Source organism: Rhea americana, unplaced genomic scaffold (assembly GCF_003343005.1).
Source record: "Rhea americana isolate MKP2758 unplaced genomic scaffold, rheAme1 scaffold_104, whole genome shotgun sequence".
Classification (NCBI taxonomy): domain Eukaryota; kingdom Metazoa; phylum Chordata; class Aves; order Rheiformes; family Rheidae; genus Rhea; species Rhea americana.
In genome coordinates, this window is record NW_028185084.1 from 489265 (window position 1) to 515347 (window position 26083).

Genomic DNA, 26083 nt, shown 5'->3' on the forward strand with positions numbered 1-26083 from the left:
TGGGAGAGATGGAAAAGGGGCTGCTCTTATTGTTCATAGGGTTCGGTAGACTTTCTCACGAGCAGCTTGGCAGCAGCCGCCAGGCGACTTGCATGCATGGCTGGGGGCATTTCTGGGCACCAAACCCCCTCTTGTTTCTGGAAGGACTGCTCCGGTTCTTGAGGCAAGCTGAGAGAGAGAAGGGTCAAGCTGTTATATGCTGCATAACAGACTAAAGATTGTCTTCTCCCAAGGCCTTTCTTCCTGGTACTTTCTATGCTTATCCTCTCGGTTATCTCGCACGCTGGTATCAGCACTTCTGATCATTTCACTTGTCTTCACATCATTCTGCTCTTCTCTCTACCTAAGGTTTGAAGACTTCCTAGTCACCATCTTGAAAGCCCTCAAGCATTTCAAGATATTCCCTATCTCCCTAGAGAACCATAGGCTGCTCTAAGGTGTCTTTTCTTCCTGCCAGATCAGTGAAGTCACTTTCTCAAGTTGCTTTTTTGCCGTCTATGCTTTCCTTGCTGTTTTTAGCCTAGTTCTAGAGACAGCACCATCTTGTCTCTGACCTCCTCTGCTAATCAACTTTCACTTGTTCCGGTGTTGGGGAAACATATCTGCTTTCCCTGTCTTTGACAAAGGAAGTGCTATAATACTTGGTTGTAGATCGGTCATTGTTCCTGGTTAAAGATTTGAACTTTCTTTGTGCTCTCGCTCCTATTCTCACCTCAGAGGTTGGCTCAAACCCAAGGACGAGGAGCGATTTTCAATTTTTATTTTTGAAAGCGTGTTTCATAATGCGGGAAGTGAGGCTGGAGAGGGATGTTACTTTGAAATTCAAAGAGGAGTTAAAGGCAGTAGATTGAAAAGTGGGAACGGAGATCTCCTTTACCATTGCAGAGAGGAGCAGGATGGGCAAAGGATTCCTTTTGGTTTGTGTATCCTGTTAAATGTCTTGTCCCTCTGCAGATCTAGAGCAGTGCTGACCTGAAATACGCTTTGCYGTAAGCTCTCTTGCACTGCTCCTTTTGCACATTGAATCTTTCCTAGCTTTGTCTGCAAACCGTTCCCCTCAGATCACCTCTGCTGTGACACCTACAGGAAACAGCCATTTCGTAATGCCAGGCCAACTTGCTGATTTTATATTTACTAGAACAGTAAATCTGCTGAAACGCTTCAGCGCTTGGGGCAGTCRTGCTGTCCCAGGCAGATCCTGCCATCATCTGCCCAGCCCTTCCACCTCCTCCCCTCGTGGAGCTGCAGTCTCTCTCTTACTGCCGATCAGCAGCCAGGCAGGCTGGGATACACTGGCCTCTCTCATCCCCCCGTTGCTGTGGATCTTACTGTGCTTTACTTTACAGGAACAGGCGGATGAATAGAGAATCCAGCACACTGCTTTCCTGAGCACAGATTTAAGTGCTACCGCAGCAGAAATAACATGAATCTTACTTGCAGTTCCCAGAGTTCTTCCCTTTCCTTCTCTTCCTCCTTCCCTGTGTTTTGTCTCTGTTGATAACTCTCTAAATGCTACCTCTAAAAAAACCGCTGCTGCCAACCACTAATTTCAGCTTCAGTTCTTCCTTAGAAATGCACCCATGTGGGATTCAGCATTCGGAGACCATCCGAGGTTTGCGTCCGCTCTCCCTTTCTGCTCAGAGGAACCCCGGGGCTYTCGGCTTTGTGATACGCCAGTCACGTGGCAGCCCCTGGCTTGAGGACTCTTGTGCAAAGGGAGTAAATGACTCTGACAGCAAAAACAACCCAAATTATTTTGATGTTTAAATCAGTAGCTGTGCTGGCTGTGGGGTAGCTGGGTTTACATGCACTGTAAACCTCTCTTTGGGAACATTTTTAGCTTGCTCTGACTGGCTGTCTTATAACATTAACTRAATCTAAATAAATCTATAGGCAATGAAATAATTTTTGCTGAAGCCTGTTTTATTGCACAGAAAAATTCCTGAATAGCAAATCGGAGAGGTGCTGTCTGCAACAGTGCCCTAYTAGGCTTCAGAATAGACTGGAGTCACTGAGGCTTTGAGTTCTGTCATTTGACTGCATTACTTGGTCATTGGTCTCCATATATCTTATGTGAACACATTGCTTTTGCTAACATCACTAATAAAATCATCTTTGTTTTTATAGAGTGCTGGAACAATTTGATTTCAGGCTTTTAAGTTTTGGCATTGACTATGGCGAGCAAAGTTACTTAGTGTTTGGATGAAAGAATTCCAGAAAACAATGTGGTCAGGTAATTCTTTTAGCTTATGTCCAAGGACTATTTCTGACGACTCAGTAAAAGATATCTTAAAAACAATAAGCCTTTTGTCAGTAGATTTATTTGCTATTAAGTGTTCTACGTTCCCACTGAGCGTTTTTAGCGGTCTACAAATTGAAAAATATTGAAGACTGTTGTTGCAGTCAGTTTGGCAAATCATTTCCTTTGAGTTGTTACACTGCATAAATATTTTGCTGTCGTGCCAAGAGCTGTTGTTCTGCCAGACATGTCATCATCTAAATGAATAATAGATCTGAGCTCCTGATCACTTGTAGTCATGAAAGGACTGGGGGTCCATACGAGACTGTATAGGTTTGGGGTTCATGGTCCTAGGGTCTTGAGCTCAGTCTAATCTTGCTGTCGCGGTATAGTCCCCTTGCCTTGGACCCTGAGGCTGAACCTGTGAAGTAGTTGCTACTTTTCAGCCAGTTAGAAGGTTGTGATGTAGTAAAGTAGGACAAATTTGTATTTTTGTAAGAAACCTTTAAGGTTTCACTACTTCAGTTGTGCAGTCTTAACCCAGTTGAATGTGTTCATCCCCTGTCCTGTTTGCATTTCTGGATATTTGATGCAGCAGGAGGTACCTAGTACAGTGCAGGAGAGAAGACAGAGCTTAATAGCAAYAGCTTTTTGGTAAGAAGGCAGTCTGGTGGCCCCAGAAGTAAGCAGGTGAGACATCACCAACCTTTAAAGATTGAAGGGGGGGAAATTCTGTTATTGAGAGTAATTCGTCTTAATTTCTGAAAAGCTTTCTGCCACTTCTGCTATACACAGTTATCATGTGAGGATTTCAGCTAAGCTCTTTGGGCAGTGCCCTCTGTAACGCTGCCCCGCTCAGATCCCTTGCTGAATGTTACCCTTGTGGCTTTGCTTAGCTGGCTGCAACATGCTACACGAAGTTGTAATCCTGAGATGCAGGACTGGGAATGCCAGTATTTTCAATGGTTTTATTGTGTTTCAGAAAAAACCTTGAGATATTTATTGTCCAGGTCATCCAAGGGCTATTTTTGATGATGCTAATTGCTGTGAAACTGCTACAAAAGTACCTGACCTTCATTACTGAAAACTGTCCTTTTCATGGAAACCAGAATTCTGCACTCATCAATGAACACATTCAAGCAGAACAATTTGGCTAAATGTTAAAATGCGTTCCTGAGACAGTTGTAAGTACTGTAGTATAAATACTGTGATTGGAGACTTGTGGCTAGAGTAGTGCATGAATGGATGAGATGGGGTTGAAGAGATATTTGCTTAAAAAAAGGCAGGGGGTCTGCATCCATTTCGTTAATCTTGGATTAGGGAAGTGAAGAAGTATCTCAATTTTGTCCTTTAAAAAAGTACTTTTCTGATGCTTTCTAGTTGTATTATTATGAGGAAAATGTTTATTTCCCTTAGCTTAAAAACTGAAACAGATCTGACAATTTTATCTTCTGGTCTAGTGCAGGAATGCAGTGTTTGGGACACCAAACCATGAAGGAGACATTAAGAAGTAAAATTAGAATTCCTCAGCCATATGCAAATAAGTCATATGAAGTCATATGAATAGCTTTCCTGACCAGCTTTTGTAAAAGGGAGACAGTATCTTGCGGAGTACTCTCACAATCCACTCATTGGAAATGTTTCTTCCAAAGAGTTTTAAATGCTGCGGACCTTAGTGAAGCGAATGGTCTTTGGTTRCGCGGCGAATGAGCTTTAGGGCCAAATGAGATCTCTTTGCCTCTCACTTACATTTCATTAYAGAGATTTTGGTGGATTTGAGGAGGAAAAAAATATGCAAGAAAGCATCTCTTCAGTGAGCCTCTTGGGCTCATCTCCTAGTTTGCTTATTTTTTGTGTGCATTTCTTTGTGTCAGAGAAATTGTAACAGGAATTCAGCATTTGATACAAAGATTATCATAAAACGAAGGGGATTTTATCTACTGCTGCTTTGTCTTCTTTATGGCAAAGCTCAGTGGATCTTTAACTTTTTTTTGAGTGTCTTCAATTCCGTGTACTAATATTAGTTATACAATGAGGACACATCTATATATAAACACATAATTTTGTATGTTTCCATATATACTCATGTTTCTATATATACTCAAAATGCTTTCATAGGAATATTTCAAAATATTTGTCACATTTTGTCGTGTATTTTATGGTGGGAAACTGTAATCGGAAAAAATGCATTTAGTTCTTGTGGGACAGTAAGGTAAAATAGCTACTTGTGTGAACTGGATCTTTTTTTAGACGCAGGCGCTACAGAAATAGCCCAAGCGATAGCCCTACTGTGAACTCCGAATGCATTTCCTTTTTGCCAGGATTTGCTGGTCTGTTTGCCTAACCCTTGTAAGGACAGCGATGCAGCGTGCGTGGCCGCTCTCTGAACTTCTGCAAGGCCTGGAACGGGACCTTTGCAGGATTCGCGGCGCCCGGCGGAAGTTCCTCCAGCTATTGTTGTGTATCGAGGTCTTTGCTTGCCGTGCGTAAAAGATGAGCGCAGTAGATCATGCGCATTCCCTCTTTTTTWAAACTAAATTTGTGCTTGATCTCTGATTTGAAGTGGTGTTCCAAGCAAATAAAATTTGCGCAGTCTAAAGTAGGGCTTCATATAACTACTTTTATTCATAGCTTTCTGTAAAAATTGGTTTTGTCTTTACTTTGTCACGAAGATAGGACAGCCTCTGGCCTGTCAGTGGAAACGATGGCAGTGGTTCGGAGCTGTGACTGCGCTGTGTCTCAGTTGGCTCTGTCTCTCCTTCCTTATCTGTTCCCGTCCCTTGTAACGTTGGAAGTCATTGAGGTAGAATTCTTGGAAATGTTATTTTTCCRTAAGTTTGGTGAAAAAGTGGGGTCTGGATAAGGGAAGGATTTTTTCCTATTGCTGCCACAGAGGAAACGATGAGGAGAGCTCAGCTCTTACCTGTTCGGTGAGGCRGCATCGCCAGGTCTTAGATTCGCAGAGGGGCCTTTCCTGAACAGGCAGAAGCTGCAGGAAGAAGCCGAGAAGATTGCAGGGCCTCCGAGAGGGTGTGGGGAAAAGGGGAGGATGTGTTGCTGTTGCAGTAGGAGATCATCAGGGTATTGCAGGGGGAGAGAATGAAAGTTGTTTTTTTTTTTTTTTTTTTTTTTTTTTTAAGATTTTGGCTCTAAATTTTTAGCTCTTCCAGCCCTCTCTCATGCCCTAGTCCTTGGCTGTTCTGTGAATCACATATAGCAACACATGTSCGTTCTGCTATTGTTAATACAACAAATAAATACAGTTGTTTATGGTATAGATTTAAGGGCAAGTCCTCAGAGTACAGCAGACTAGTTTTCTGCTTGGGGCCTATGCTGATGTTTTTGTATGGCCATATCCAGACTGTTTGSATTTACAAGCGGTCATGGAAAATAACAGTAAAACGTGCGTATGTATGTTGCGTGAYCTCCTTGCCCATGTCTCATCTAACAGAAGTTTGAGCTGTTTTGTTTTAGTGTTTATTGGGATGTAGAAGAATTCAGCCTAATCCTAGCTAAAAATAAACAAATTCAAGGCAGAAGTCATGACAGTAGGACACCATTCCTCTGAGGCCATTTCCACGCTAAGGCTGTTTTATGGCCGCAGGGATGCTGGTGTCGTCTGGGTGCTCTTAGTGTGGGCACAGATTTGTGGACAACCCTATGGGGGGCACWTGTATTTTAATTCCCCCCTCCCTGCCTTCACAAAGAAGCAAGCGAGAACTGTAAAACACGGGTTTATCTAACTCGTTTGAGCTGCCATAGCCGTGATAACGGAGATTGTGCTTTACTGTAGCTCTCATCAGAGTACTGTAAAGGGAGYTGGGTGGTTCGGTCAGCGTGTCCCRGCTGAGTCCATTAGATCACGGAGTTYGTACCTGCAGGTTAGCGGGTAATTYGGATGGACCCTTGTGGGCTCTTCCTATTCTGCGATGCTTGCGATGAAGTGCTCTTACGTGGTGTTAGCAGAAATTAAGAGAGCCTAGTTTTTGGTAAAATCACAGAGATCCTCTGTGACACATGTGTTTACAAACAAGGGGAACAATCTTAAAAAACAGAGATCTGTCCCTTACCAGAGCAGACTGAATGAGAAAATATTTTGCTTAGATCAGAAGCCCTGTTCCCTTAATAGAAGTTGTGCCAGAAAGCTTGTTCTGGAGTAAAATTGTCAAAGTAGATGAAATCCCAGAAGTCAGTGATATTAAAGCTAAGTGTTTAGGTCACTTGGGGGCAAATATGTTCAGATCCATTTTGGATGGGAATAAAATAGTGATACAGATTTGTGCAGAATACCAAAGATGACGTGATTGGCTCCACTACATCTTCCCTGAACTCATCAGACAAATCATGAAAAAAATACTGTACTGTCGGARTTCCTATTACAGCACTAGAATATCACCCTGCCAGAAGAAAAAACAAAAAACTGGACCATCGCACTTCTTCACTCTATGGTAAACAATTGACAAAAAATATTTGAATAACCTTGTAATGTAGGTGCAAGTCCCATGTCATCCACGCCCAGTGGCTGGAAAGCTGTTGAGCTATCCTGATTTATGTGCCCACTTTGAAATCATTTTGGCATGAATTTTAAAACTAAAACAGTAAGCAGCCATTCCACTAATTCTTTGTATTGTCTTCTTGCTTCCTCAAGTGTCATGCTTCGTGTCTCTGTCATCGGGTTAGGAAAACTGTGATGAACTGCTGTGGAAAAATATTTTTTTAAAATCTAAGAACAAATTCACCTTAAGTAAATCAAATAAGTTGCTCAAAAGAATAGTAAAATAGACATGTGAAAGGTAATTACTGTTGGCTACTCCTTCTAGACTGTGGTCTCTGTTCCAAATCGATTCCCGTGATAATTTAGGTATGTCCTGTTTGACCTTAATCTTCTGGAGTAGCTTCTATTACAGCGAAATCTCTAATTTTCTGTTACAGCAAAACAAGGGGTGACAAATGAGGGGTGACCCCCTAACAAAGAGACAGCTTGTGGAACATTGTAACCAATATAATTTTCCTTTTTGCCTTGTCTCCCGTGGCTTGTTGCTCAAGGGGCAAGGCATTGCAGTCTCACCTGTGAGTCTTATCTGCAAGTTTCCTTCCTCCTTTAAGAGCTCTGAGCAAACTCAATCCACTGGAGAGCTACGTAGGGTGGTCCACTGAAATGCCAATTACAGGATCATTCACAAATGCAAACTGGAAAAATTCACTTTATAAAATCAGTAATTAAAAATATTCATAATATAATTGCTATGAAGATTGATCTCTTAAGTGTCTTTTACTCCATTCCAAAATGTGACCCAGTAATACCATTTTTTAGGAAATTAATATTGCCTTTTCTGAATGCAAAGATGGTTTTGTATTATTTTTCATTTTAAACTCCCACGTATATGAGGAATTGAGTCATTCTACATCTTTTCTTCAGTAATATTAATAAGGCATTCAAATATATTCGAATATCTGCCAAATTAGCAGTTGAACTGTAAAATTCTAGCTCACTTGTCAAGATAAAATCTATTTAAATCTTTAGAATGTTATCCAAAAGGTTTTTTTCCTCTTGTATACATTATTATCTTCATATTGGGAAACAAAAATGCAGTTTAGAGGGCCATGTTCAGCTCCGGCWCCACAGACTCTCTTAGTCTGCTTGTTTCCTGTTGTGTCGGACAGTTTTAGCATGTCTTGGTTTTACAGGATTTTTTTCCATCATGCCCTTAACTGTTGTTCTATACTTGTTTTCAATACACAGGCATGGGGCTAGCAGTGCTCCCTGTGCGGTCAGCTAAAATTGTGGCAGGGCAAATTAAAGATGCTTTTGCTGGGGTCAGAAACTTGGAAATGTTCCCTCCTGGTGAGGTTTTGTGACCCATGGCTGCCTTSACACTTTGCTTAGATGCCCTGTACCTGTAGTGTATAAAAGGGCCGGAAGATATTCGCACATCTCTCCCTGGATTTGCTCACAGTGTGAGATGTACTTGTGTGACAGCCTTTCTCGAGTCCTTACGTCTCATGGTACCTGAGCCAAAACTTGACCCAAAGAAAAAGCCCATGGGAGAAGAAGGTTGCGTTCCTTGTGTCTTCGAATCGCGGAAGTACCCTTCGCTTTCTGGCTATGCTGTTTGAAGTCTTTCTTTACTGGTGGCTGCCCCAGCATGGTACGTGAATCAGCAAGTGCTGCTTTAGGTTTGGGAGAAATGTGCAGCGTCAGAGAGCCCGCGCTCACGTGGCCCTGGTTCGGCACTCGTGCAAAGTCAAGGTCACGGGCGCTGGTGGTGCTTGCAGGCACGGTGGTTCGGCTGCTGCCCTCACTCGCAAAGCACGTGCACTTAAGTGGTTCTGAGGTTGTATTAATCCTGCTGGATAGAGGAGGTTGTCACCAATTTAGAAAGTAACAGGGCAGCTTTTTGTGAAGCTTCCCCTGGCTTGCGCCGCAATGTGGATGATAAAAGCCTTGCGTTGTGCTCGAAAATCTGTCAGTGCAGTCGGCCAGGCGGGGTTTTGAGCTGCTGGGATTGCAAGCGGCATGCAGTGAAGTAAAATAGGTCATTAAAATGGAATATTAATCRTCTAAGATGTTGGTAACGCTAGGACCCTTTTTAATTTATGCCCTAAATAATGAGCTAAAAGTAAATTGCAGGAGCTGGGGATGGATGAAAGGAAAATACGTGCAGCCCCCGATTCCGCTCAGCAGCCGCAGTCCCAAGATGCTGCTCTGTTCGGCTCAGACGCTTTGCTCTCAGCACTGCTGAGGTCCTTACGTAAGCACGCTGCCCTCAGCTAACCTCGTCCCAACATCCAGACCTGCTTCTCTTGTGGCTTCTAGTACTTTACCTTTGTAGGATTTAAAATCCAGTGGAGCAGATGCCRAAATCTAGAAGCTCCCCATATTAAACCGTGCTTGTTCTAGGAAGCGAGGCAGGTAGGATTAAAAGGAGGGTAAGATTACTAGGGGGTTTGGCTGCAATAATTCAGAACAGTGTTTTTGTTGGTGTCGTGTATTGGTTACCTGAGCACCAAAGCCATTGGTGTTCATTGCTGTTCTGGGACAACTTCTATTTTTGCTCCTCACAAACATCYCTTGACGTACTTGTTTTTATTTGGCGGATTTAGCGGTGGGTCATGGAAGCAGCCTGTTGGACAGGCGGTGAGATGGGGGCAGCCTGGCAGGGTGACGGATAGTGTGTCTCTTGCATCCTTGTGAGGGCTGATCCCGTGSCTCAACAAATGGTGTCCCAGCGTGCTGGGTGAGCAGGAACCGGTGGGGTGGGCGCAGGTCACGGCAGCAGCACAGCCCCAGGAGGCCACGGCGGGTGTCCATCACTGCGGCGGGGTCCCAGGCTGAAGTGTCCATTTCTGAAATGAGATTTCCCCAGGCACAGCATCAGTCCAGCGCCCAGCAGCCCTGATGCCGGAGCCTGGGACCTCTCCTCTGCTCCCGCTCTCCGCTGGAGCGGGTGTCCGGGAGGTCCTCAAGCTCCGTGCTGAGCAAACCCAAGGTTTTGCACTCCCTCTGCTGGCTGCATTTTGCTGTCTGGTGCCTGTTTTCCATCCCTGAAGGAATGCTGGAATCAATGGGGACAATCTTGAACAAACAGGGAAGTAATAAAATTAGCTTGACTCCTTTCTGGGTTCTTTGAACACTACAAAAAAGATCCTCATTAACTGTGCTGTGAATGTGCAAATCAGCAGAACTGCATTTCTTACGTTTCTTTTTGAAAGATCATTCCTTACTCTGGGAAGTTGAGGCACTGGTGAAAATCGTAGCAGCATAAGTCACTCTTAACTATCTTTTACATCTGGTGTTCAAGATTTGAATTGTAACCAAGAATGACTCCAAAATTCTGTTTGCTTACTTTAAATTTTATCAGAATTTTTTCTTCTGTGTTAGCCTAAATAATGATAGGTCTCTCTCCAGACTCAATATTTTTTCTGCTCAGTGTTGCCATCTCTACTCTCAACTTCAGTTTCCGGCACTCCCTTGAACTGCTTGATTTGTTTTCTAAACTTCTTGCCTGTTTCTCRTCTCTGACCACCAGTATCCAGATATCGTGACCTTCTTACTGGGCTTAGAGCCTCAGAAGAGTGGCAAAGACTACTTTGCTTTTGAGATGACTTTCTCTCACAAGCCTCATAGAAGTTTCAGTCTCTGCCTCTTCCACTGTAAGATCCAGTGGGTACTTTCTCTGGGGCATTAGCCTCCAGTTYTAGGAAGCAGCTTGTATTTGTCTTTTTATCAGATGGATGTCATCTGTTTTGGCCAATACTGACAGCACCCCAGCTAGAGGTGCAGGTCTGATGTCCGTGTGGAGCGTGGTTATTGTCAATCCCAACCGTATTTTTGCGAACAGGCCCAAATTCCCTGGTGGATAAGGACTGCGTGTCTGGGGAGCGCTGGCATATTGTCGTGGCAAAGGGGATCATTGCTAATGTTCAAGGGGAGTCTGAAACTTTTCTCTATTCTTTAGTTCCACTCTTGTTGCCTGCTCACACCTGGTAATAGTTTCCCCTAAATGTTCTCACGTCTCCAGATTCTTCCTTAAGATTTCCACTCTGATAGCAGAGCTCTGAGTTTAAATGACCTTTCTCCTTCTCCCAGGTTAGTTCTGGTTGCCTGTTAGTTTGTTTTTCTCATGGACCCACAGTGACTCTCAACTTCTGATCCAGGTTTGTTACCAAGTACAGTTCAGTTGTGTTTAAAGCTGCAACAGGTAGTAGCTTTCTAGAGCTATACTTCTAGAAGCAGTCACAAAGTACTTCTCAGGAGGGTCTGAGAGGAACAAATTTGAAGGGTAGGCAACAGCAGTTGAGTCAGAGCATGTATGCTGAATGATAGGCTGCCAGAGATGGAAAATGTTAGGTCATCCCTCCTCTTCCATCTGCTACGGGGCAGTGGAGAATTATTGAGTGCTTTCTAGGAGCTTTGTCTAGTCTAGTTTCAAAGTTGCAAGTAGTTGAGCTTCTGCCATTTCCCTTGGGAAAGTATTCCTTACAAATACAATTCACTGTCAGGAACTCATTCGGAAACTCTGCTTAATTTTTCCTTTTTTTGGTGTCCTCCCACTAGAACAGAAAATAGGATTCAGGGTCTTAACAGGAAGAATTTATTCAAAGTGCTGCTGTATTTTTCTGTGAGGGCTGATGTGCTTGTCTAGTTAATGTTTGTGTGAGACTGTGAGGTCTCCAGTGTAAAGGCAAAAAATCACCATCTGTCCTGTGGCGACGCTAATATTTTCACTCACTTTGTTGTGGGACTGGATGAGTTTCATGTGGCTGTATGACATGAATATTGGTATTGGGTTCGCCTCCCAAGCCAACTTCAAAATATCGGGTGTTTTGTTGCAGAAAAAGCTTGATGTAAGAAGCCTRTTCTCCATTTAGACTATATTCGTGCAGATGTTTTGAATTTAAGGTTTTTCACTTAAATAYGTGAACAGTCTTGTGTTATGAACCTAAATACAATGTTGCTTGCATATGTGCACCAGTAAGTGAAACGGAGGTGGAGGAGAAAAGGAACAGTCCAGTTTCCCTGTTGGAAATGGTCAAAGTGCAAAAGYAAATGTCATGAATGCAAATTTCACCTAATAGAAAAGAGATTGAATGTCCTTGAACTGTGCTGCAGAAAAGAAATTTAGTAAAAGACTTGTTACTTATGTATAATTGCTTGCAAGCCAGCGCTGTTCTAGAGGGAGTTGTTTCTAATGGTTAAATTATACAACACAATATAAAATTGATTATGTTTTGTGTAATGCATTGTTGAACCTGTGAATCTCACTGTCAGATCAAATCGTTTACCCTAGTAGAATTCAGTTAAAACCAAAAGAATTGTGTAGGGGTAACCTAGAAGATTTTTCAGAGRCACAGATTGTTAGTTAGCAAATTCAAGGGCAACTAAACATCTCCTGGGATTTTTCTCCATTTAATTGTAGGTATATTAAACAGGTTATAGCTTAACATTCAAGGGCACTCAACATCAAGTGGACTTGGTTTACTGGTTTTAACAAAAACAAGACTAGCGTGGTCCTGGCTTTACTACAGAAGGACTAGCAGGAATCTGCTAATTGCCTACCATAGGTTTGATTTATGCCTTATTTTTTAATAAATGTAAACTGAAGGCTTCAGTGAGATCTGATGCTTGCATGAGGCAAACAAACACGTGAGGCTTCCCAGGTACAAAGTTCATAAACCTGCTCTGCAGAGACAGAGGCATGACTAGTTGCTTAGCCATGGCATACGCTTAAACATACTGTRCACAGGTTGTTGCTCACTGCTTATAGCCCTGGAGATATACCTCCATGGTTGGACCACTCACTTCGTGAGATATATCTTTTACTTCAAAGCTCTGGGAGCAATATTATAAATGCCTGCGGCACAGTCTGGTTAGTAGTGGCATTTTGCTATTACATTTGGTCACATACAAGGGCATATTGTACCATTCCAGATCGGTAAAACACACCACTTGCTCTCTCCAGTTCCTTGAGGACTGGAAATTTTGAGTGTGTTTAGGTTCCTAAGCAGAGAAGTGGAAAATTGCAAGTCAGAAATGAAGCTTAGGCCTGGATTTCAGTCATGCTGCCATTCAGTGTCTCTTAGAATCACAGGATGATTTAGGAGGGGACCTCTGGAGGTCATCTGGTCCAATCCCCTATGCAGAGCAGATTAACTTTGAAGTCAGATCAGGTTGCTGAGTTTTGGATACCTCCAARGGTGGCAATTCCGCACCCCGTCTGGGCCCCTGTCCCAGCGTTTGACCACTGTCACGGGGAATAATGTTTTCTTCCTCTATTGAAAATTTCTGTTTTTGTAACTTGTGTCTGTTGCCTCATGTGCCGTCAGTCTCTAGCTCCAAGAAGAGTCTGCCTCTGTCTTGTCTATACTCTACTGTTAGGTAGTTAAAGACAGCAGTAGTATTGCTGTGTTAGCCTTCTCTTTGCAAGACTGAACCAATGCAGCCCTGTCAACTTTTGCTTGTTCAGAGTGTGCTCCAGCCCCTGACCATCTTAGTAGCTGTCTACTGGACCAGCTTTGCTTCCTTAATGTCTATCTTATACTGGAGAACCTGAAAAAGGACACAGCACTGCACATACGGTCTTGCAAGTGCCCCGGGGAGGGAAATAATCCCTTCTCTTGACCTGCTAGCTAGACTTGTACTGATGTAGCCAGTATGCAGTTAACTTTTATTGCCTCAAGGGTGCACTGCCAGCTCCTCAGTATGTTGTCCATCAGGACCACAGAGTCCTTTTCTGCAGACCAAGCCAGTTGGCTCCCAGCGTGTACCAAAACAGGAGGTTATTTTGTCCCAGGTAAATGACATTGCATTTGCATTTGTTGAACTTCTTAAGGCTTCTCTCAGCACATTTCTTCAATCTGTTAAGATCCCTCTGAAAGGCAGCSTTACCCTCCAGTGTATCAGCTGCTCCCTCCAATTTGGTGTCTGTCCCATCGTCCAGCTCGTTACTGGATCGGTACTGCTTAGCATCCTTGTTTTCAGTCCCCAAGGAATGTCACTAATAACTGAACCACTCATCACTGGGCTCTAGCCCAGCGTTCCCGTCCGTTGCCCACCCCCTGTAGTTGTTCCAAGTAATTTGCATCTCTTGACTGCAGTCTCAGCTTGGCTACAAGGAAACTCAGGGAGACCGTGCTGAGAAACTTGCTAAAGTCAGGGGAAATGGCGACGTCAGCTCTCCCCGCAGCCACTGAGCCGGCCGTCTCGCTGTGGAACGACACCGTTGGCATAGAGCAAAGTGCTGAGAATGACACTTGAGCCTTTTTTGCACCAGCCGCTGTGGCAAAAGCGCTGTCCTCAGTTTTGTAGCACAGAATAGTGAGGTAACTCACCTTGGATGCAAGGGAATAGAAATTAAAGCTCTTGTACTTTAATCATTTCTTCAATTTATTCGATATTGTATGTCGCTTCCCCAAATGGCCTTTAGCACCCCCAGTACTTTGCTGTGCTGACAAGCCATACCAGCCAGAGAAAAATTGAAGCTGCTCTGCCTTTTTCAGTGTGAACTCCCATGTATTTATTTATTACTGTATGAGTGTGGCTGATCACTGGTTAAAAAGTTGCAACTTTTATTGACTGGGGAAGTTTAATCTAAACTGACAGCTGTYCTTGTAGGGGTGTTCCTAAGTGTGTCTTTGGGGGAGTGGTATGGGGGAGCAGGGTTTGATGTGGCTCTCTTCATATGGTAAAGCTCCTTATGCCAAAAAAAAGGGGCCTCGGTACTGACCAGAACAGATGTTGAACTTGATGACCAGGTATTTACATCTCTAGTTTGAACAGCATGTTGATATTTTTAGGTCCTTGCCACAAACATAAAAATGCCTCAGTAAGGATCGAAGGGTCAGGAAGGTGTTTCCATCTCTCTTTCAAGGAATGGTCAAGCTGTTGCGAGAGAATCAGTGTTTCTAATGTTTCTTACAGTGTTGTTCTGCCTGGTCAGTCCCATCGCGTGAAATCTCTCTTGAGCTYGTTCACTGACTCGTGTGGATTTCATTAAGCATCTTCATGCTTTTTAATTAACTTAATAAATTGAAATCAGAAGTTGTGGTACAGAGTAAAATCCAAGCTGTGCTGCAAGATTTTGAGCAATAAGGATTTGCTTTTAACAAAACTCCCAGGTTCTCTAGTTGCCCATGATGTTAACTGAGAAATTAGCATTTATCACGTTTTGGATCTGAAGCTGTGTACACATATGAGCTCTGTAGGCTCTTGCTGAGGTTGTTACCAATTGCTGCTCTAGCTGGGAGAAGCTGAGCAGAAAGCAAAAGCTACCTGCCCGTAGCCGCAGAAGAGCTCTGCGTAAGAGCATTGCCCGCAGTTCTCTCCTTGTGTTGTTTATTACACATCACTTAGATCTTTTCTGCCTTTATCATCAGATTTGTTAGTGCCGCAGAGMTGTGGGCTTGCTGAATTTCAATATACTGACATTTAAAATGGATGATTAAAGAAAGATTAATGTCAGAGATGTATTGTGGTTACAGGCCGTTGCCAGAAAACCAGTGAAGTATACGAATTATTTATATATTTTCCAAGCACTCTTGCTCTCTTCATTTAATTTGTATTCTGCCCTCAAAGCCCTAGTGGTAATGTAGACAGTCCAGATTTCCTTACCTGGACATTTACCTTGTTCAGATCTTTTTGGAATATGTATCTTACGCCCTTAGCAGCAGCAGATGCTGTTGAAACTTGTCTCTGGATAAAAACAAATAGCAAATACCAGTGGCCTGGTAAAATCATTGAAAAAAACTGTAGCTAGTTTCTATTTAAAATGACTTGGAGGAATAGTTATTTTACTCACAGGCCACTTTTAAAGTTGGGCACATGCTGTGTTGCACTTTTTAAATGATGTATAAAGAAGTCTGCGCTCCTCTGGATTTTCCTTTAGCCTTTTCCTCCTTGGTTGCTTCCGTGCTCGCAGGKTATATTTTTGCTTATACCGCACTTACACAGCAGTTAAAACTAGACTATCCCTGAGAGGGCAACCAGTCCATGAATGCATGTTCCTCTCGCCTGTCGCCAGCACTGGTGCTTGTTCCACTATATGATGACTTTTGTCAAACCTCTGGATCTGGATGAAAATTAACTTAAAAAGACCCAATAAATGTAATTTTCAGATGGATCAGCTCTCTGGTCTGACTAACATGTCATGAGCATTGGAGGACAAGACTTTGGGAGCAAAAAGCAGTCTTGTARAGGCAACCTGATTAGATTGGCTTAAAGTCACCTGACCCTACAGCCTTGCTTTTTTCACTTCAGCAAGATGAGGAATTCTTTAAAGTTTGGAATATGAAAATTTGACAGTCAGGAGAGAAAGAGGGTATTGTCAGCCTGGATTTGGATAGTTTGTATTTGTGGCAGATAAACACTCCRCAAAGTGTTATTTTGATAATGAAGATAGATCTGAAAGTTGATGCTGCCCACCAAGACATTCACTGACATTTGACACCAGAGGAGACTAGTTTAAATACTCTTAAGCCATTGGGTGAGAAGCCAAGAAAATAAAAATCAGAGATTATGGGGAAAACAGATAAACTTTTCTAGCCTTCTTTTCCATTGTAGAAAGTGCAGAATGTCAGAAACACATCCTTAACTAATTCCTTATCAATTCATATTTGAGACAGACAGTTGCATAAAAGAGCAACAGTTGGTACAGACTTTCTGATAGCTGGTCTCRCCACATTAAGTACTTTTGTTTACACTTAACTGTCTTTATAGTATAGTTAAGTGMTGTTGATGAGAACAGAGTATTGCAGATGCTAAAATGGGGAGAGTGTTCTACCATCCGAAAAAACATTAATGATCTTGAAGTCTTGGTCAGGACTGGGCCCGATGGGAAGGCTGTGTAAGTGGTTTGGTGGATGAGAGTCATACACGCTTTCTGTGGTATTACCGCCCTTCAGCTCCATCCTGGACCCTTTTCCATGAATCTATCCTGTTGCTTGCAGATGTGCCTGCAACTTCCTAGGACTCTGTTGCTAATAAAGGGCTGCTCTTTTCGTGCAAAATGTAAAATTATATCAAGTAGTTCAGCCTTACGATACGAAATTTGGAAGTGGAGGAAAAGACTGTAAATCGGTCATTTTGATCAAAGCCAGAATGCTGAGTAAGAACAATACTGTTTGTTGTCTGAGGAAGGCCTTTTTTAATTTTACCTACTTGTATGGATCTGAGCACTCTTYTACGTACTAGTGAACGAATATGGCGATTCTCAGGAACCAGCATCTGAATGAAAATGAGCGACTCTGCTCTGTTATAGAAATACTTCCTGAGGGAGTTATGCCTTTGACTTGAAAGCAAATATACTAATAGCAGAGCAAGCACCAGGAGTTGATTACAGAATTTGGTGTTGCCCATGTGATCTGTTTTGTGCTACGGTTCTTTCTCGAACATCATTATATTGAATGGATATAATTGGGCTAAGGTATTACAGGGGAACAGCAATGATAATATTACCTCGATACTTTTTGCCAAGTCACCTTTCTTTGTCTTTTTAATCATAGAATCGGTAAGGTTGGAAGGGGCCTCTGGAGATCATCTAGTCCAACCCCAAACGAGTGGCCCTTATGGGGATCGAACCCGCAACCTTGGCATTATTAGCACCATGCTCTAACCAGCTGAGCTAAACCTGACCCCCCGAAGAGCTGGAAGTCTCTCAAGGAATGTAAGGAAATAAAAACTGGCACAATGAGAGACTTTCAGTACAATATGATCCTTTAAAATCACAAATCATCTTCTAATAATTCCCTGTAGAATAAAGTCTCTTCAAGATAAGACTTAGCAGTGCTGTGGAGTTGGTATTTAAAGTATGTCCATCTGCATCTAAACGAGTAGCTCCAAGACAATCAGATTATGCAGTAGTTACTTTGGTGAGAATATCGCCTAAGTGGAATGGAAACTTCATTTTGAGTCTAATATTAGACCCTGCTTTGGAAAATTCCTTTTAAATGATCACAAGCTGGGAATAGCAAAAGAATTTAACTTTCGACAGACAGCATTCAGCAAGAATTTGTTTTTAACTGCTTATGTTGAGTCCCTGGGAAAGCAGATGTGAAAATCTTACCAAAGTGAATTGACTTGACCTGATGCAATGTTTATATCAGTAGTTGATAAGTTTTCCTCCTAGTCTAATTTGTTCAGGATATTTTCATTCTTTGAGCATGAGCAAGTCTGGGTTGAAATACTTTGAATGCTTGCTGGTCTAATAATCTGAATCTTAAAGCATGCAGACATTATTGCCTATAAAGGGGTTTAAGCAAAGTTGAGGTATTTTGGTTATTTTCCACAGATGGGGACAAGTATCAGTTTTTGAAACTAACACAGGATAACATGAGAGAGTATTGCTTAACTCCTAATGTCTCGTGAAGCATGTTGAAATTGCCATATTTATGCATCAGAATGCCACTTGTGTTTGGTGAACTCTGTGAATRCAAAGTACGTCTCATTACGCAGCTTTACAAAGAACATCTCAATGGCAACTTTGGAAACTATCTACCACAGGTGTCAAAGTGGATTCAAAAGGTCACGATATTCTTGTTATTCCTGTAGCGGAAAGAATTTCAGGAGTTATAAAATATACTGTGAATGATGCACAGCTTAGGGATCTTTAGAGCCGCTACTACATCTTATAACAGCTTTTCTCTTTATTAAACAGACACTGTCTCTTTGAATATTTTAATTGACTAATTCCTAAGTAAGCCCCTTTATGTAGAGAGAGTGGCTAAATAAATTGTTTGTGCAGCAGGGAGGAGGAAAAGAGCAATGGATCAGACTGACCTCTTCTTTCCTAGCTTTATCCTGTCTGTGTRCTTCTGAGCTTTGGCCATTGATGCTGTTGTTTCCAAGTTTGAGAAGAACATGCACAGGAGCTGCCTGCAAAGGAGGGCTCCAACCTGACCTTCTCATGCTAATACGTGAGACAGGAGGAGAAAAAAGTATCAACAAAATAATATAATAAATTTGATGCTAGGATGATGGTTTCATTGGAGAAAGAAAATATGAAGAGAACATTTGTTTCTGACTGTCCTCCTTTAGTGTGTTGGGTGGATTTGCATGATCCAGGAATGAGGTTCTCTGCTAGAAATCAGATTATGATTTTAAGCACTGTAAAATGTTGCTTCTYCTGTTGTATGAGGCCTCAAACCAACTTCTCTGTCTTTTGGTTTATACCTGCATGTCCTTAACCTGCTATAACTTCTGATCTTTCAGGAATTTCTAAAATGTCTAAATTGCTGATCTGTCTCCTTGCAGGCAAGTCACACCTGGCTATAGTACAAAGAGTAAACAATGAAGGAGAAGGGGATCCTTTTTATGAAGTCCTGGGAATTGTCACTTTAGAAGATGTGATTGAAGAGATCATCAAATCTGAAATTCTGGATGAAACAGATCTATACAGTGAGTAGAAATATTTGCACTTTGTTTATATATTTGAATGGGAATATATAAATTTATATATTTGAGAGGGAAGATTCCATCCAGCAGCATCTGTGTCTAACAGCTTTGTTTTGAGAGATGCAAGATGCTGATTTAAAATCTAAAGGGTGAGTGACCTACAGATCCCTCAAATGGCCACAGTAACTGYTGTTTTTACAGCATGGGTGCCTCACCTCTTTAGTGATGTTAATATAGAAACAGGGCAGCTTTCTTTGACTCCTCCATMCAGAAGATTTACATTTGCAACGTTCTTATCTTTTCTGCTAGTTGTTCTCCACCACAGTGTTTTGTTACAGTGCTCAGGACCTCCCACGTTTTTGTCTATCCTCTTTCCACCTCGAGGACCTGTAGTGGGTGTACTGTACTTTAGTAAGAAGACATTGAGATAACCATGCCTACAGGAAGGGGAATAAAGTCTATTTAGAGCCTATCTCTGTCTCTTACTTAGAGCCTGAGAAGGGAAAGGCTTCTCCAAGGCTGTAAATCAGTGTCCCAAATGATTCMTCCTTTTACCACTCTGTACAGCTCCTTTCTTCCTTAATGTTAACATATATTGAGGAAGAAGATGTTAGACAGATTGGTGTTTATGAGGTCTGACTCTTTTCTTTTCCATTTTAGAATTTCTCTTATCTTTAACTTGTTACCTAAGGTGTCTTTCCTACTTCTCCCGTCAGCACAATCTGGCGTGTGCATCTTGGACTTCCTTTCCGTTATGCCCCATATGTCTTATCTATACTTTGTTGTCTTGCAGGCAGATGCTGTATGTTTATGTAGTACCTAGCACAAAGATGTTGCCAGGTTCTATTGTCATACAGATAATCATTTAAAATATCTTTAATGCTGTTCAGATGTTCTTTGCTCTCTCTTCATTTTCCTGTGGAAAGGATCTGAATATTTCTACAAGATCTTTTGTGTACCAATATGAGCATCTTATATCTGCCCTCCAAGCCAAATGAACTCTTTCTACCATGGAGCAGACATACTTCCACCATTTTCTTGATAGTTTGTTATTCCCTAAACTACTTTCAGTAGCTGATCAGTATTTTGCTGGCATTTATGTGCCCAGAGTTTCATGTAAAACCCAGTTGTGTTTTATGCTACACTAAGTAGTCTGATTACTATCYAAATTACAGAACTCCAGTTGGTATCAATTTGTTCATACTTTCAAAAATTAATTGTTAAGCTAATAAATTACAACATAATGATTTTACAAGGTGAATTCACACTTTCTTTTATAAATTGAAAGGATCTTATCTTTGTCTTGTCAYCTCTAAGACAAGATAATTGTATATACTTTTCACTGCTTGCTTTCATKGTTTACTAAAAGAAACCCCGTAGATCATGCTATAGTTGGTATTGCATGAAAAAGAGGTTAGACTATTAATAGCATGTTAGAAGGCAAGGAAATGAGAACTTAATTTTACTATCTGAAGACTTCCTAGATTAACAAAATAGAGCTACTGAACATGAGTTCATTTGAAACTGTCCTTCCTGGAAGGTCTTTTTATTGAAAATTCATGTGTCAGAATAGGAAGGAAACTTAACTTCTTAAGCTTCCTGGATAATGCAGGAAATTTTGAGGGGACTTTGCTGAATTGGAAAGTTTGGGGCTGATTTGCTCTGTGCTAGATGTTCACTTAAAAGTAGATTGTAGGACAAATTTTGGCAGCATTATTATACTTTTGCTCTGAAATTTTAAAAATATTTTCTTGTGGTTTGATGGAAACTTGAAATTTGCTGAAATGGCTGCCTTGGTATTGGAGATGTGCCTTTCTGCCGTTTCCATGAAAATCCATTTGAATGCTTATGGTGAAAGCAATTGTAACTTTGCAGTTCTCAGAAGAGGGCCCTTGCTGAAGCTCTGCAGCTAAGTTCCTCAAGGGTTGTATAGCTGACAGGCATGCAGTATTATTTCAGCTGCTCTAGTCTGCTATKCCTTATGGCTTGTAGAGATGGTGGTGAGAAGTTGAGAGCAAGAGAAACTGGTTAATCTCTCTGACATGAGCATCTGGTTGGGCAAAGTACTTCTGAGCACCTGGATGGTGTGGAGAGAAGAGGTTTCTGTTGTGACACAGGCAGGCTCTGACAACATTTCGATCAGTGTCAGGAAGAAGATCTGTCTGTGTGTTTGGCTCCGAGTAGTGGAAAGTTGGAGCATTTTTTCATGGCAGGGTTGATGCAATGCAGGAGTCTGTCCCTGCACTCCCAGGTCCCTAGCAGTGGCAGGAGGGCATTTCTCAACCTTCTCAGAGGCCCAGGAGTGGAAGCTACATGGCTTGTATTGGTCTTGGTGGAGACTGTGAACTCCATTTCACAGACATGGAGTCACCATCCTGACCCAGGTTTGATTGGCAGCCTGTCTTATTTAGCACTTTCTAACTGAAGATGAGCTTAATTGTCCCTTTTTTTAGTGCTGCTGGAATGCTGCTGTTGTGCACACACGCAGCTTCAGGGAGGTTTCGCCCCACATAAATCCTGGGCTTATCTACACGCAAAATGTCTAAACACTCCACCTGTGCAYAAGGTCCATATGTTTCAGGTAAACAGCCTGGTGCTAAATGCCGCTGAATACCTCTCACTGCATTTTTCCATCCTTACTTGCACTGCGTTCAGTAATTTGTCACTGCTAATACAAGCCCTGGCAAGCAGATGTTGTAGGATCGTGCTGCACCAATCCGTGGGGCACACGAGTTGTTAAGAGCTGCAGTCCTGCAGCTGTAATAGCTATGGACTAAYCATTTTTTAGCCTTGGCCAGTTGTTTACCCCCAGGAGAAGACCACATCTTACTCTAGCATTCACTATCTGCAAAGAGCTGTCAAAGCAGGTATGTTAAAAATATATGTGCTATTAAATGCTGTGCAACTTCTTTTATTTAAATGACAGAGCTACAGAAAAAAACACTATTTGCCCTAATAAGTCTTTCACTGGATGACCAGTGAAAATAGTAACAACGTAGAAAAGACTCTGCAGCACTGATTTGTCCAGTAAGACCTACAGATATTGTGTGTACAGCAGGGGAGTAGAGCTTTCTGCAGTTAGAGTCTAATCTTCAGACATACTAAGATTGCCTCCACCCTTTAGAAAGTGATCTCTTTACCCCGTTGGCAGTTACARCTGTGGGCTTGCTGAAGTTCTGCATTCTAGCACTAGTAGGCTGCAGGATCTGCATCCTTTCAGAAAGCTRTTTTAGGCTTCTTTATAGCTTAAAGTTTAGTCGTGCTGACTTTCAGTTGCCAAAACATACGTGATACACACGGCAACCTATTTTTTCCAGCTAGAGACAAAAAGAAAACTAGCATAACTAGCTTAGTTAATTCTTAAACTTTTGTTTTGACATGAAACAAATGCACAGGCTTAAGAACAGCTGTGCAGTGTACGGGGCATAAATTGTCAAACTGGGGGCATGCATCGTTTGGGGAAAGAGGATGAAGGAGCCATGGAGCGTGTTCTGAGCAGAGGTAGAGAGCAAGCCTCTCACATCCATCTCCAAATGCCTAGGCCAGGCAGCATAGTATGTACAGGATCAGTGAATCTAGTCCACTGAGGAYTGTACTTTCTTTTCTTGGAGCATCTGATGGAAGCAATCCCAAGCAGTAGCTTGTCTCTGTCCTTGCTGTTTCATTGTTATCCGCTCCTGATGCGCCAGGGCGAACTGCACTTCTGTTGGATGAGATACTTTTGTCCTTGTTCTGGGTGTCTACCCTGGTTAATACAGGTTGGGAGAAGAAGAGGACAGAAACAGAACAAGCACCGTCGCAGTGTTGTCCAGTCACATTTGTGTGTATACCTCAGCCTGTCTTCCAGCCTGACTGAAGAGTGCTCTGAGGTCTATTCTTGGACCCCTTTCTCTTAAGATCTGTCCTCAGCCCATGAGCTGACAGTCAGCCTTGTTGCCTTTGATTTGTAGGAAAATTCTAAATATTTCCAGAACTTACTGAAGAGAACTACAATACTTGTTGACATCTCACCAAAAGTTACACTGAGGTCATCCTTCATGCTGCATGTTGTTCGTGTTGCAGAACCAAACAGCATCACAGTGCTCTACAAGCAGAGGTCTCTAAGTGTGACAAGATGACTTAAATGCCAAGGTTTCTATCTTACTTACCTTAGAAAGAATAGAGAGAAAAAGCTGGTACATATTCAATTACTTTTATCACTGTCCTTGGTTCCTACATCTTATAAGAAGCTACGAAGTTGCCTGAATAGCCAAAAACAAAAAAAAAAACAAAAACAAAAAGAAAAAAAAAAAGTCCATTCCTTACAAAACTAAGCCAAGGTAGAGACTTTAAGCCATATGTCTCTTCTTGCACTGTGTAACATTCTTCTTGGGGGAAGCTTTTTGGATAAGGTGCCAAGAGAACAGTAGGGGGAACTGAAATCCTCCATCATTTGTTTAAGAAACCTGTATGTCCTACCTTGATCACTCTGATGCAGGCAGAAAGATTTAAGGTGTTCTCCAAGGTCTGATGCTAATCCTGCATTCAGCTACCAGAAGTGTGATGTGAAGCCTACACTGGTACAATTCATTCATGGAAGAAGTGCTAAACTTCTTTACTGCCCAACTGAAGAGACTGTTCCCTACCACGGGGCCAAAGCTTGTACRTCTGGTGATTCTGCATCCCTGAAGAGAGCAATGACAGCGCTCCCCGAGAGCTGGCATCTCTGCCAGAGTATGCATAAAAACCAGCATTCTCTGAGATTTTTAGAAAAAGTACACATTCTTTTCTTCTTATTCCCCACTTACTTGATATAAAAAGTTAGGACCTAACAAGAGCTTCTGGGGGACTTTTCTTCCCTTCACCCTTCTATTATTTTGGGACCCATATTTCCTTTTCCTGCAAGTATAGGTAAGGACTGTCTCAGCCTTACCTAATATGAAGTCATCCTTTTACATCTTAACTATCCCTTTGGGTAGTTTCTCATCCCTCTGTTGGAAGAGAAACGCAAGTCCCTGATGTGTGAAAGGAGAGAAGGTTAGCACTTTCCTTGATAAGGATAGAAGAGGCCCCAGTGGCCTATACAACATGCATATGGTTAAAGCACTGCCACCTACTTCGTGGCATCTAACCATGTTTAGGGGTAGAGGGATAGTGTAGTGGTTATCACATCTGCTTTACATGCTGAAGGTCCTAGGTTCGAGCCCCAGTGAATCAGTACCAGGAAATCTCTGGGAGGTTGGACTGGATGATCTCTAGAGGTCCCTTCTAACTTTACTGATTCTGTGATTCTTATTTACAGACATGACTGCTTTGTAGCTATTCATTTTCAGGGGGCCTGAAGTAGTTCAGCTGGGAGAGYGTTAGACTGAAGATCTAAAGGTCCCTGGTTCAAGCCCAGGCTTCAGCAAGGCGGGGGGAGGTCCTTGTTGCTCCTTCTCTGGAGATACTGAAAGCCTACCTGGAGGYAACCCTAACGTGCTCTAGATGACCCTGCTGAGTAGGGGGGTTAGACTAGATGAYCTCCAGAGGTCCCYTCCAACYTTACCAAATCTACAATTCTATGATGTGGTCCAGGCCCTGGATGAAGTACTGCTAGGGTAAGAGGCTTCTGGTTCCAAGTAAGAAAAATGGCATGGCTTGTCATCTTTCTTCTCTATGTGCTTGGGGACCGGTCTGTCTCTTTGTCAGACTTGCACTGCTCACAGTGATTTTCAAAGATATAGAATAAGTATGTTGCCACAACTACAGTCCTGCTGTTGAGTCTGTAGTTGTCCTGTAGTGGAGGCTGTCATCTGTGCATATACAGCCCAGAATTCAGTAACAGCAACTACCTGGGAATAAGCTCAAGGTCCCATAGCCTCAGCTTCACCTACAGCTTTTTGTGTGTTTACCTGAACAGGTAACATCAATGAGTCAGAACTGAGTGTGGTCCCTCAAAAGTCAAAGTATTTAAAGACARTGACTAGACTTACAATAAACAAATACCTATTGTTTTTTCAAAATCTTTTCCTGCAAWTGCCCTAGAATTTGAGCCATGCCTTAGGTCTGATGAGCTTGCTCTGGTTGGCTTGAGGCACTTAGAGCTCCTGTACTATGCAGTGTAGCTCAGAGCCATGTGACAGCATGATGGTGCTTATAGCCAATGCCACCGTACATGCTAACAGCATATCCACAGAGAAGAGCAAGATCATGCTATCTGAGCTGAGGCTTCTCCCAGGAACTGATGTATGCCATACCCCAACACACCTATAGCTCTGATTTCCAGGACATTTTGACAGATTGGCTCAGCAGGTGGATAGTGACAACCTTTGTGCCCCTGCAGCTCCATCTTTCATGCTGTCTTTCACAAATGGTGATTCCCCACTGTGGAACCTGTTTTAAGACGTAGATGAAGTGAATGGCAAGTATTCTGCCAAACAGGGACTAAGAGTCCAGGATCACTGTCAGGCACGATCCAGATTACTCTGTACTTTGGTGCCTGTAAAATGGCCACAGTCTGTGCAGCTTTCCATTTTTTTTTCTGAAGCCTGGCTCCATCCAGGACAAAAGAACCTGCATATATTAGACATTGTGAGAGTTACATGCAGATTTTGCCCAAGCTGTGAAGAGCCAGTGAAGCCATGGTAGGTACATTGTAAGAAATAAATGAATGTATCTTTACTCTCTTTTTGMTGGAAATTTTCTAAGGATCGCATGTGAAAGTGATAGTTTTCACAGATGCTCTTATGGGACAGTATCTCTCTGTTTTAGTTATATTGAGCAGGACTCTTCCCCTGCCCTACACATGTATGCACACATTAGGTCTAATACGCAGAGCCTGGACTGCCATTAAATTTTTGCAAGCAAATATTTCCTCCCATTGAAGTGACAGAGACTRTGGGTGCCAGGATCTGCAAAACAGGGGCTCACGGCAAGGTGAGCCTGCAGTATGGGTCACTGGTGATTTCGCTTTTATAAAGTGCGTCAATGAGCAA

At 42.3% G+C, this 26083-nt stretch overlaps 1 protein-coding gene and 2 non-coding genes across 3 annotated transcripts in view; all 3 read left to right on the plus strand.

Annotated features, from left to right (window-relative positions):
- The window catches only part of CNNM2 (cyclin and CBS domain divalent metal cation transport mediator 2), a 130453-nt gene that overhangs the window by 85712 nt on the left and 18658 nt on the right, over positions 1 to 26083 (plus strand). Inside the window, exon 2 of the mRNA XM_085307677.1 lies at positions 18987 to 19130. Coding sequence (XP_085163803.1) covers positions 18987 to 19130 — 144 coding nt within the window. The remainder of the gene's footprint in view (positions 1 to 18986; positions 19131 to 26083) is intronic.
- On the plus strand, positions 24122 to 24247 carry LOC146601337 (U6atac minor spliceosomal RNA). Its single transcript, XR_014896266.1, has one exon. It is a non-coding gene; the product is annotated as a U6atac minor spliceosomal RNA (small nuclear RNA).
- TRNAF-GAA (transfer RNA phenylalanine (anticodon GAA)) lies at positions 24443 to 24516 on the plus strand. Its single transcript has one exon. It is a non-coding gene; the product is annotated as a tRNA-Phe (tRNA).